Here is a 13,080-nt window from a genome sequence, read left to right on the forward strand (position 1 = left end):
AGCAGTAAAAGGAAGATGGCGAGTCGCGAAGGGAAAAGTTAAATATTATCGACAATGCACGTCATGATCAAAGCAAACAATGATTTCAGATAGCTCACCTTTGCAATCTAATCAAGATACTGCTGCCATCGGTCTCCCTTTTGGAAAGGTTTCAAAAGTTATGACACTAACCGGCCTTCACTCCGGCGTCAAATTCAACATCAGTCAACTTAGTCTGCTATCACGTATGCCGACTTCGAATACACATACATCGGTAAAAAAGTTCTTTAAGCGAGCTCACAATTATCCAGTACATCATTCTCCCCTGACCCCAAAACTCCGTTTAACTGTACGTTAGAAATCAAACGCGTTTTGCCGATGGATGCTCTTAAAGTTGATTCATACTCATTGACAATCAAAGATGGCGTACCGAAACTGAGTAAACAACAAAGTGCCTAGTTCCCAGTGCTACTCGGTTGGAGTAATCTTTCACTCCTCACACGGCCGTCCACCGGGCCATAGCATATAGGCGTCACCGCCTAAAAAGGTTAATATGAAAAATATGCCTCTTGTTCAATGACTACTGCAAATTGCCATGTTTTCTTTAGTGTAATGTCACCTGGATATTTATAAGTTTTTAGTTGTTTTGATTTGGAAAGAGATTTGTATCATCTACAAAAAGGAAGAAACAAAAAAACGAAACAAATGTTTATGAGGTTAATTCAAAGTGCCACTGTGTTCCTAATAGAGAGCCTTCAGGAATACCAAATTAAAGTTCTATTCAACTCGATAGTCCTTTTGGTGTTAGAATTGAATGGAAATTGATGAGACGTTTTGGAAAAAATCAAGTAGATTACGATGCCAATACAAAATAAATTTGCTGAAAAGTATAATTATTACGAATAATAAACGAAACTGAAGCCAATACTGAATAGGACTGTTCAAGCTACATCTATAGAAAGCTGTAGTAGCAGCTACATAAAGCCAATTAGTTTTAAAATAGAAAATTGTATCGTAAGTAAAATGTAAGTGCAGTGACATGCAAAGTCGTGCTTTTTAATTGCCACACAACATTTAAGATTGCCTGTATACCGAAGTCTAAATGGAAAAGCATGTCTCTTATAACAATAAAATGTTTACCAGCTATGGAACGCAGTGAGTAGTTTAGCCCATCCTTGTTTTATAATATTGGTTATTACAACCATGATGTAACAAGCCTATATATGCTTTTAGCTTGAGATGCTTTCGATATGTTTTCTTGCGTCAGTATATTTGTTCACTGTTTGCCTAAGTTTACATTACAGAATAATAACAATATTCTTGTAAAGTGTTGGTTAGTTGGTAGGTTTAAATCGGTCTTTGATAATATTTATACTATTTCAACATCTTTTATCCAAATCAACTGCAAATAATCATATGTTTTTCGAGTGTAAGCAGCATTTGAGACGGCGAAGGCTTTTATCTTCTCGTAAGCTGTGTCATAATGTAGTTCGATCGATTGCTCAAGGAAGCAGGCGTAAAATACTACGTAAAACCTCCCTTACCTCAAAATCTCCAGAATGAAATTACAGAATACCATTTCCGTCGATGGTTTCTCGTTTCGTTTTAATTATAACAAACAAAGCTTCAATTATGGAAAAAACAACCTTCAAAAAAGTTCTCGTCCGCCATGATTATTCCAACCTTTTTTTTTATTTGTCGAGAATATCACGTGACGGGTATTCGACCTTTGGGACATGACTCAGCATGCTTCAATTTGCATCTCAGTAGTGACACACACGTGTATGTGCGATACTCAGTCCGATCGGGTGACCGTAACAACAACGAGATTCACTCTGTTTTGAGGCTTAAAAATACTGAAGCTATGGACCTAAAGATTTGACTTTACTGTGTGTTGTTTTTTATTTCGACGCAAGCCGTTCACATTTCAGGTAAGCCGAATTTGTGATTACTCAGCATATATTTATCGATACATACTGACGAGAAAAAGAGATACTCGAATGTTTTTCAATATGGCACTCTACATCGACACGTAACCGCCCTCTAATCACAAAAATAATCGTTCTTCCACGGCGGAAATCAATACTGGAACGAAGCTTAAAACAAAACAGTTAATATGGCTGAATAAGGAATTGCGAAAGCTTAGCATTTTAGACATTATAGTCTCAACTTTGAATTGAATACATTAACAATTCCCTTTAAAATCTTTTTTTTTTCGTTTTTTTGTTTTTTGCTTTGGTCTAAAACAGTGTTAAGGAATTCATTATCCGCTTGCCAAAGCTTCTAGCTCGATATTTTAAAAGGTCCATTGGTGAGAATTTTCAACAAGGAGTTACGTGAAAAATTCTACTTTGCCGAGATCGTCGATAAAGAAAGCAAGCCTACATGACTGACGTTTACTTGATGATTATACTTCGCACAAAATACAGAACATAAAACTGATAATGGCCGTTGTGAAGCGATATAGGCGCAATTCCGTATGTTTCAAAAGCTATTGTGCGGCGAACAATATTATCAGACTTTGACTGAAATCACTCATTTGTAAGACGGGTACTGAAGTGTGAAATGCAGCCGTCAGATAAGATTGGGTTTGACGCGGCATCAAACCGGCGTTGAAATTGTTCAACCCATTTCTTTACGACTTTCACTTTGTTGTTTTATATATACAATTCAATTACTTCGGTACAAAACATCTGCGTAATCTGTTGCTGTTAATCGAGCTTAGCGTTCATTATTATTTACATATTACTTTCAATGAATTCATAGAGTGTTTGTTCAAGTAAATTCATATATTGTGTGTCCAAGTACGTACTAGTGAAATATACTGCTCACGGGCAGCGATGGTTAAATCAAAAGAAAATACAATTACTTGTTAGGATGGATAATTAATACTTAGCAGCTAGTTTTGCTATATGACGCAATAGTGTGATACAGTTACATCATTTGCAAACAAGTTTTGGAAGCAAACCTTTACAGTATCATCAGGCATTTAGTGACTAGTTTCCAAAGGGAAAATCAACATCACGTGGCTGTGATTGCTGATCTTGGAACTTGTGCTATTCAGTTGAAGAAATTTTGATTGCTAGGCGTCACGATACAGTTTAGGTTAATTTTTTTATCGTATAATTAAATTGAAAAGTACCTTACATGAGATGATTTTTTCATATTTTTCTTGCGTCTGAAACGGGAAACAGGTCAGGGCGGCAGAATTAAATGACTGATTTTTTGGCCAATATCACAGTTATTTATCAGTCAATCTCAATGAGATTTCTTTTTTATTATTCCGCTAAGCCCCGGAGCCTAATAAAAATTCAAATGTTTCGAAAATGACCTTTAAATCCGTTGTTTAAATAATAGAGTCGTTTAATGTTAAACTGATAGGAAGCAGTTAAAATACCGAGTTGAGTTATGGATTCAGCCATTGCTGTGTTAGCAAAACTGATGTTGATTTTGGCCATAATTGCAATGATGCCAGGTATTATAATTTAAAACCGTGATTATGAAATATTATGAAAAATCGAAACAACTTTCAGACAGTCTCCCGGTCGTCAGTAACTTACTGCCGAGTGTCGTTGAGACTAAGGAAATAGCGCCCTTTTTATAATTGTTTGATAATAATTATTATCAGAAGCATATAACCTCATGCTTCTGCTGTAAGTTTTTAAACGTCCGAAAACCATATTTTCAGGACGGTTACGTGCTCAACACAACTGTTTATTTGAATAAAGAAATACCTACAAAAAAAACAACAAGACAAGATCAAACAAATATTTCAGAAGCATTAATTGTTCGCATTTGAGAATGAAAAGTTCGAAATCTGTAAATCAAAGATTATATTAATGAGTTAATCACCTTCCAAACACTGAGCTTCAAGAGTTTCGCTTTCAAGCCGCCATTTCAATTTGCAGTCTATTGAGTGTACGCTTAAAATAACTCTTCCTTTCCAGAAGAAAACGCAGAAAAGTTTTAACCTTCCCGGAACTTTTCGGAAGGTCGTTCAACAGAATGTTCAGATAAGGGACAAGACAGATTGTTCACCAAGTGGCAAAGTTGCTATGTCACGCTTTGGTTGACTTTGCTACAATCAGATTCTAGAGCATTTAAAAAAGGCATGACCTAAAGCCTCGATCGCTCATCCTCTGTTCTTTTCACTTGATAGTAAATTCATAGGAAAACGTCACGGGAGTATTCCAACAGTGAAACGGCCTGCAATGATTGGGTAAAAAGTCTCCTTCTCAGACGTTGTTTGGGCTCGTCGTGAATCTTTCCTGTAACATTCTACATGACAAATTCGAAAGTAGCCTCCTACAAAGACGCTCCTAAGCTTTGTGACGAGCCCAAGAGCCACAAGGGACCCAAACGCTGTATTAGTTATTCATAGTCTTAAAATAAAAATGTTCCTGTGTCTTTTTTCACTGGTTTGGGGGCGATTTGAATCAGAGAAAAGGCGGTTTACGTTGCGAGTTTTAAACGGTAATCGGTCTGTCGCAATGTCAATACGACGCGCCTCAAGTCTCAATTGTTATTAACTCAAGTTACTAACACCATTAACTATTAACTCACCTCGCGGGGAGTTTCGTGTTTCAATTTAACGGTCACGAGAAGAGAAGAGGAGAGTTAATAGTTCATAATATAAACAGTTAAAAGAAAACTTGAGACATAATTGAGGCGCGTCGTATTGGCATTGCGACAGACCGATTGCCGTTTAAAACTCGCAACGTAAACCGCCTTCGCTCTGATTCAAATCGCCCCCAAACCGGTGAAAAAAGACACAGGAACGCAGGTAAATAAGAACAATTTTATTTTGATTATGAATAACTGTAATGCAGCGTTTGGGTCTCCTGTGCCAAGAGCGTAGAAGTAGACCATCATCATCATCATCATCATCATCATCACCCTTATTTACACACGATAGGGTTTAAAGCACAATGCTTGGAGGCTTAGTCCAATGAGAATTCGCGCGAGAAGCCTGGTTGCGAAACAAACGTGGTGATACACTAATAATATTGATGGCACGCTAATGACGTATTTGGTAAATAAATGTATGTAACATTTAACCCGGCGGTCAGTCTAATAGTTGCCAACAGCTCGCTAACAGCTGTAAACAGAGCTACTCAGTGCTACTACTTGAAGGCAAAATGGTTCTGTTCTCCCTTGGCTGCTGTGGCTCTAAATAATAGCCTTATAATATTGTAATCGCCGTAGCTGCCCTTGCGGTTGTCCTATTTTATTACGTTTGTGCAATTCATAGCAGACAAAATGCTAGACCAAAAGATAGACAGATAGCCAGACCAAAAGACTGAAGAGTAGATATTTTTCTACCAATTCATTTCGTTCTTAATTATAGCCGAAATGTTCCTTCTCGTGAAAAATGTTTCTTCAATTAATGTGGGTCTCCGCTTCTTGTCACTAGCTGTGTAGAGTCATAAGACCAGGTTTAGGGGTTGTTCCCTTTCAAAGCATGAATGAATATTCAATACGTTCGCATTTCTGATCATTGTCGAGGACATGATATTGCCTACCTATTCAACAAAAAAAGGTTTGTTTGAGTTATTTGACAGTGATATCTCATCAAAGAATTAAATGTACAGTAATTTTGCTCCCTCGGTGCACTGTATATATCATTTTTTCCTTCTTTTTAATTTCTTTCTGTGACTCTTTATAGGCTATAGACCATTTCCGTTCGCTTTGCATTTTTTTTTTTATTTCGAACCTAAATCATCAAAACTAACCAAAAAATTGAGTATTTATATCCAACATGAGCTTCGAACAGCTTGTTTTAACGTAACCGCACCATAGAATCACAGTTACATTCATCCAAACCAGTTTTTAATAGAAAGATCATTTGTCCCATTATCACTAAATGCTAACATCACAAAAGCAATGCTCACAATCAAACCTTCCAGCGGATTCGCTTTGCAGGTGTCAATAACAAGGAAAGTTCCCAACGTGTGAGCATCCACGAAAACGCAGTAATGATATGTCCTGTCTTTGAACAAGTAATTAAAATGGACGGTGCGTTCTACAACGTCGATTGGTCAAACTGTACATCCAGTTGCGACGAAGTGAATTTAACATGGGATTGGATGGCTGGTATGAACGGGACGGGAACTCCTAAAGTGAAAAGAAAAGACATCAGCATAACTATGAATGGAACTCTGGAAATACATAATGTACAACTAAGCGATGCCGGGAGATACATGTGTACGGTGAACAGGATCGGCTATAGATCACCACGAGTGTATTTCACTGCTCTTATTGTTAAAGGTACGAATTGGCTGAGCTCCTTGTCTATTTTAGAATTTGAAGCTAGGATTGTTATTATAGTCATCCCTGGCCCTGTGAACCAGTTATGAACTATTATTTATTACACATAACATTTTCAAATTAGTTGGCGTTTGACGAGTACATAAAGGAACAACATGTCTACATTTCTTCCGATTTAGTAATTATTTAACACAATGTTTGTTTGAATTTGTTAGTTTGTCGTTTAAACGCAGGTATTTTGTTGAACTTTAGAACGTAAATTAACTGCGTCTAGGTTCACTAACGCTAGCTCTGACTGACAAAATGGCATTTCACTGATGTAACAACAAAGCTCCAATTGAGTACATTTTATGATAAGCAATGTATAATGAGAACAAGTAACACCAGAAATACTCGCTCGAGTATAAGATGAATATCTCATATCTTAAAAAGTATCATAGACTAAATAGATATAAAATTCATGGCTAACATAGCAACAGAGTATAATTTAAAACAATTTCATTTTTTTGTTTTGTTTTTCTTAATTTAGACCAGCCAAAGTCGGTGTTAAATCAGACTGTATCTCCAACGAAAACAGAGTCTTCGCCACCCCCATCAAACGAAGGTAACGTTGTAAAACCAACCGGTTTATTTTTTTTTTTACTTTTACGACTCCGTACATATTTTGTAAGGGTGAATGATTCTTGTCTTTCTAAAATCTTCTGTGTTTTGCACTCAGTACCCATTAGTAGTAGTTAATTTCTAAGATTCTTCTTATTTACTTCTGACTACCTTTGTTTGTTCCTTGCTTTCTTGTTTGCTTATTTAGGTGTTCAAACGGCAAAGCCAAGTGAAGCCAAGCCAAGTGAAGATGCAACAGGTATATTTGACATAAAAGTGTTTTAATATTAGTTTACCGCCTGGATTTGAGGAACAATCATGGTCATGTGGTGGTTTTTGTTTGGAAGCCAACTCACCCTTACCCAGCTGGATTAAGAGTTAATCGAGATTTTCAATTATCTACCTTATTACATGAAATTTTCGCGACACGTTAATTTCGCGATTTTGAGGTGCACATATTTCGCGACACTTAAATTTCGCGATTTTGCAAAAATTTTGTATTTTGAATCACTTTAATTTCGCGTTTTTGAGTGAGACACAATTTACATTTTCTTAGCAATATATTTTGACATGCCTTTAAATTATATAAAACGACTTCATCGAAGGAACAATAACGTCAAAATTAACAAAAACGCAGGAGGGGACTTAATCTCAATAGAGCAGTTCTCAGAATGTCTACAAGTGAGTCAATTGACGACAACATCCATTTACATTGATTACTGACATATGCGAGTCACTTAATATTCGCGTCATGTTATGTTCGCGACACTTATTGTTCGCGTCACTTTAATTTCGCGATTTTTTTAGAATCGCGAAATTCGCGAAATTAAAGTGTCGCGAAAATTTCATGTAATAAGGTAGTTAAAGTCAAAACCCAGAAGGCACCACGACGGGTGGGTACATTGCTACAAAAATCATGAGTCCCAATTATTACCTTTATATTGACGTGTTTATTTGTTTGTTTACCTGTTTGTTTGCTTTACTGGTGGGAGGGGGAATATTGCGAGAAAGTACCTCAGTGTACGTTTTTATGGCTTTTTTTATCTTCAGTAAAATGTTTCCACTAGCCTGCGAATACAGCCGCCTCTCATTCGCGGGACGCGAATGAGAGGCGGCTGTATTCGCAGGCTATGTTTCCACCAATCCAAGTTCTTTTTTTTGGCTTCTTCAGGAATTCCTACTATGAAAAAGCCAGCAGCAGCGAGTGATAAACCAACAGGTAAAGTTTTACCAAAACAAGCCGGCATGTAACGATCTTGACAACAGGGTAATATGTGCTTATTGACTTTGTTAAGTCGGGCCAGGAGGGAAATATTTGGCTGCGTGCTGTTCGTACGTAACGACCTCGAGCCAAATATTTTCCCTAACTTCCCTTTCGACCCAGTCAATTAGCCGACATACACGTAGCACTGATGGATGATTGAGATGACATGATAAGGTTTTCATGCGTTCATACGTGCTTTCCTTCATTCGTTCATGCATTCGTCCATTCATTCATTCATTCATTCGTTCGTTCGTTCGTTCGTTCGTTTATTCATTCATTCATTCATTCATTCATTCATTCATTCATTCATTCATTCATTCATTCATTCATTCATTCATTCATTCATTCATTCATTCATTCATTCATTCATTCATTCATTCATTCATTCATTCATTCATTCATTCATTCATTAGTTCGTTAGTTCGTTCGTTTGTTCATACGTTCATGTGTTCATTCACATGTTCTACCTTTATTGCTCAATTTACATGTAACGTAACTTCCGTTTGTTTCCATAGGTTATGTAGTGGCAATATTCGTACTTTTGGTGCTCTTGGTTCTTTGTGTTGGCTACATAATCAAAAGAAAGTACGATGATTATCGTGGAAGGAACGAGCAGAATCCTTCGGTGACAGTGCAGTTTCAACCTTCCTTTGTTGTGCATGGGGACTAGTAGATAAAAGATGGCTGAACTTCTTCCATTTCTTATTAACTAAACAGTAACAGGTTTTTGTTTAGGGTACTACACTTTTGCATGCTCAGTTGAAAAATTTTTATTGCTTGATTGTTATGCAGGATTTTTTGAGTGCAAGTGGCAGGCTGAGATCGAGTGAGGCTTTAGATTGCTCAAATATCTGAAAAGATCCAACATGCACCAAACGAACCTCTGTAGTGCACTCGATTTCTCGAAAGTTGAAATAACGCTATCCACCGGATAAATCACTATCCGGTGGATAGCGTACTCGGTTTTGTTGAGACTTATCCACTGGATAGTTATTTATCCGGTGGGTAGCGTTATCCACGCTTTGAAAAACTGAGCCCAGGTCATAGTGTTTATTTTTTTAGGATGAAAAATGCTTAAAGAAAGACAGTTCTTTTATTTAATTAAAATCAGTCTAAGCACATACAACAACGTATCGATATTGTGAAAGCGTTTTTTTTTTCTCTAGGCCTATTTTAAGCGCAATTTAAAACTTACAGCTATAGAAAGAATTTATATATCTGGTGTATAAAAATTGGCGTAAATACAATAATTTTATGCAGTATAAATATTCTTATTAGCAAACGACAAAGGAAATGGGCAAACAAAAAATGTCACAAAGTGAAAAATTAGGTGATTAGTTAAAAAAAAATCACAGGCTTGTTCCCATGACCAAACATAAATGAAATTGGCATATTTTGCAGTTAACCGACCGAATTAGCGACAGCATTCTATGATGCACTCTCCTTCAATTAGACGAACACTTATCTTACCTACCGTTATGAGTATAACTGTCAAATAAGCAAATTTCAGTTAGCATTAGCGTTTGACTGGTTTGAAATGAAAAGCCAAAGCAGTCGGGGAAAAAATGAAAATCAAATAGACATGGTCATTATTTAGCCAAAACACTTCAGCCGTTTTGACTGCAAAAAAATAATAATAAAATTATAAAATCTTAAAAATATTTATATATAATAAGATACTTGCATAAAATATTTTTTATTGATGAGTTTGGCGCAAAACCAAATTCAGGCAGGAGTGTTTTCTTTCGCTTTAGTATCAGCGAAAAGTTTGCCCACTTATATTTTGACATGCTAATAAGGTTATGTTCACAATTATAGTGCATTACAATTATAGGGAATTACAGTTGCAGTTAAATAAGAGCAATATTATGCACATAAAGAAAAAAAAATTAAAATGCTCATGTAGGTGATATTTAAACGAGGTATTGAGTGTAACCACCAAGATTTTAACAACTTTCAACTTTATTGATGCTTTGCCAGTGAGTATTGCAAATTAATTATAATAAACGTCGGCAGTTACAGAATACAGCTCAGAATTCATTTGTGACCCCTTTTTATTGGTTTCCAACCCTAACACCAAGGAAGTTTGTCAATTAAATCGCTTTTTATATGATACTGAGGGGCATGTATCATCTTAGACCATCTCGTGTAAGCAACGGCATTTCTCGAAGTTAGCTTAAACTAATCAGTTACTTTTTTTTTAAGTAAATGCTTTAAAAATAATTATGGTTAAGTGTTTTATTTTGTGCAAGGGAACAAAAGGGTTTCAGAACACTTCCCCAGTCAGTCAAGCGCCTCGTGGCTCTAGAGTGCATAGCTAATATATTTCCCCCCTTTTCAATGTATAAAGTGGCAATGAGAACACAGGTCCTCCCACTAAATATGACATCGACTACCCCCAGTATTTGTCACCTTGCCCCCACAATTCTCTGGTACCCAATGCAAATCTGACGGCTGTTAATTTTCGGCTCCCAGAATAATCATTTGTTAACAAAATTAAATTACTCTACCTTTAAGGTAAAGTCAAGGTAAATCAGTGCATGAAGTTTAAAGGCTATTACTTTCATCTAATGGGAAGTTACAGGGGCATTTATATTGCCAAAAACATGAAAACGAGGCTAGGCAGGCCAAGGTGACTTTTCCATACAAATCTCTTAAATTTTAATGAGTCATAACTTTGCAGTCATTTAACCCACAACACTGAAACTTCTCAGCATAGAATAATATTTAAGAAATAGAAAACATGTTCCGTGTTTCTATCGAGTTATAGAAACACGAGTGGAAGTTTGGGAGAACGAGAAATGCTGTGGGAACACGAGTCGATAGACGAGTGTTTCCACAGCTTTTTCGAGTTCTCCCAAACTTTCATGAGTGTTTCTATAACTCGATAGAAACACGGAAAACATGTTTTCTATTTCTTTTAGAAAACAGCACAAAGAAAATAACGCACATCAAAGTAATATTTAGCGCTTTATTTAAACATCAAAACGTAGATTCTCTTCACCTCGCGTATTTACGTCATGAACATAATCAACCAATCATAGTAAGGGAGTCGATGAACAGGTATAAATAAACTGTTCAACATTTGCTTGAAGGCTAAAATTCACCGTTTTGTGCCAGACAAACAAAGAAAACAGGCCCCAAAGTTAACGTAATTATGAGAAATAACTAAGCCGATGGTTTAACTGAAGTCAAGCACTGGAAGGAGTAAAGAATTGTGGTTTTATTTCGCTTCATCGACCTAACCGAATGGTTTGACGACCGACGCTGCCGATTGAGCGACTCGAACCTTGGAGGTGAAAGTGCATTATTTTTCTGTGAAAAGAAGTTTGACTTGGCATTCTGGACAAATATCTTGTCCTGTTGAGGAGCTGTGAATAGTTCTGAAGTGCTGCAAAGCCTAGAATGGAGTGAAGTTGCGCCAATTCATATACTTCTTTGAAAAGTCAGCCGCTTCGATAATTTTTTTCACAGACTATTTTTGAATGTGTAGCAGGCTCTGTAAACATCTTACTCGCTTGTTTTCAAGTGTGCAAATATTTGTTTAGTCTTAACCTGGTTTTTGTCAGCTGTGACATTAAAATTTGGCACAATTCTTAGTTGTTATTTTTGCATTGCTTATTTCAGCGCCGTGAATATTGATTGCCGTGTCTACGACAACTGTCCGTGTCTCCATCGAGTTATAGAAACACAATTTTTAACCAATCAGCGCACGTATTTACTTTGTGCTATTTTCTAATTCATATATATTTAAGTGCCACCATCAGCTGTTTAAGAAATTTGACCAAACAACAGAAATGAATGACAACCATTTTTGCATAAGGTCTATACTCCTGTTTGTAACAAGGTACTGTATTTAGCGCATGATACACTGAAAACAGACCGACCTCCTAATAATACATGTCATGCAAATGCAACTGTGTATTGCAGTCTTCACTCGGTTCTGGAAGTGATCCATTTTGTTAAACCCTCCAGCCGGATATCCTGTTCGAGATGGCTCCTTGACGACTAAAACATATTTAAAAGAAAGGTTTAAACCTATCAGTTCGGGCAAATTCGACAAAAAAGACAGACCATAATCTCTCTGATTTTTATTTCTTATTACTTATTTTTTTTGTGCAGTGGCTATGTTCGAATATCGTGAACAATGCTTTGCGAGTCTATTACACAAAACAAGGTACGTAATTACATTACTCCACCGGTAATTAATCTGTAATGCATCAGATGGTCAACAAAGAGATTTTAAACTAGCTGCTACTCGTGACAGGAGCGATTAAAAGACATTTTCAAAATAATTTAATGATGACGCGACAAAGGAATCCTCTGATCAAACCCACACGTTTCACATGGCTTATAACACAGAGAAGATAACACAGTCGAATATATAATTCGAAATACGGGTTTTTGATACCTTATTTCATAAATCGAGCCTTGCGTTGTTTATTTTGGCACAAAAGAAACATCAAGGGAATCAGTGTTTTAAAACGCAATCACAAACGCTGACGTCAGCATCTTTTCTTCACAGACAGGGTCATCTAGAGGAAGTTGAATCTCTCATTAGGTTGTGGTCTCGAAATAATGCAAAGTCACGATACTATGAGTCAAATATGGTTAGTACGAAGTACAACTCTCAAGAATCCTCCTCTTCCGCTGGATTATTGTCGATTTTTGACATTGGACAAATTGCAGGTTTTAAGTTTAATAGTCAAATAATATTTCAGTTTATAAAGGGAGATTGAAAACTGTTCAACTTTGTACTATCATGACGAGAGTTAATAAATCAAGTTATGCCATGCCTGTTTATATTGCTGTACAAACGGAAAGGGTTTTTTTCCCTGATATCCCTGATATAGGGCAGGTGTTGAAAAACGAGCGTTTAGACCTAGATAACGATGGAATTACCTAAGAATAAAAAAAAAAACAAACAAATAATGTCGGCAAAAGATGTTGATTTGTGCAAATGGCCACGA

General features: G+C 36.5%; 2 protein-coding genes across 2 annotated transcripts in view; both read left to right on the top strand.

Annotated features, from left to right (window-relative positions):
* Positions 1-13,080, top strand: part of LOC144664341 (uncharacterized) — a 42,102-nt gene that overhangs the window by 6,408 nt on the left and 22,614 nt on the right. The window lies entirely within an intron of this gene.
* Positions 1,534-10,055, top strand: LOC144664373 (uncharacterized). Its single transcript, XM_078525494.1, has 6 exons — positions 1,534-1,910; positions 5,902-6,246; positions 6,776-6,850; positions 7,055-7,105; positions 8,018-8,065; positions 8,626-10,055. Exons 2-6 carry the CDS (start codon positions 5,955-5,957, stop codon positions 8,778-8,780), a joined length of 621 nt encoding a protein of 206 aa, XP_078381620.1. The 5' UTR covers positions 1,534-1,910; positions 5,902-5,954; the 3' UTR covers positions 8,781-10,055.

The sequence above is a fragment of the Oculina patagonica genome, chromosome 8 (assembly GCF_052425735.1).
Source record: "Oculina patagonica isolate OP01 chromosome 8, crgOcupat, whole genome shotgun sequence".
NCBI classification, from domain to species: domain Eukaryota; kingdom Metazoa; phylum Cnidaria; class Anthozoa; order Scleractinia; family Oculinidae; genus Oculina; species Oculina patagonica.

Coding starts and splice junctions, on each gene's coding strand:
- LOC144664373 (XM_078525494.1), top strand. CDS start 5,955: ATGATATGTCCTGTCTTTGAACAAGTAATTAAAATGGACGGTGCGTTC. Junction 6,247..6,775: donor CACTGCTCTTATTGTTAAAG/GTACGAATTGGC, acceptor TTCTTAATTTAG/ACCAGCCAAAGTCGGTGTTA. Junction 7,106..8,017: donor GCCAAGTGAAGATGCAACAG/GTATATTTGACA, acceptor TGGCTTCTTCAG/GAATTCCTACTATGAAAAAG.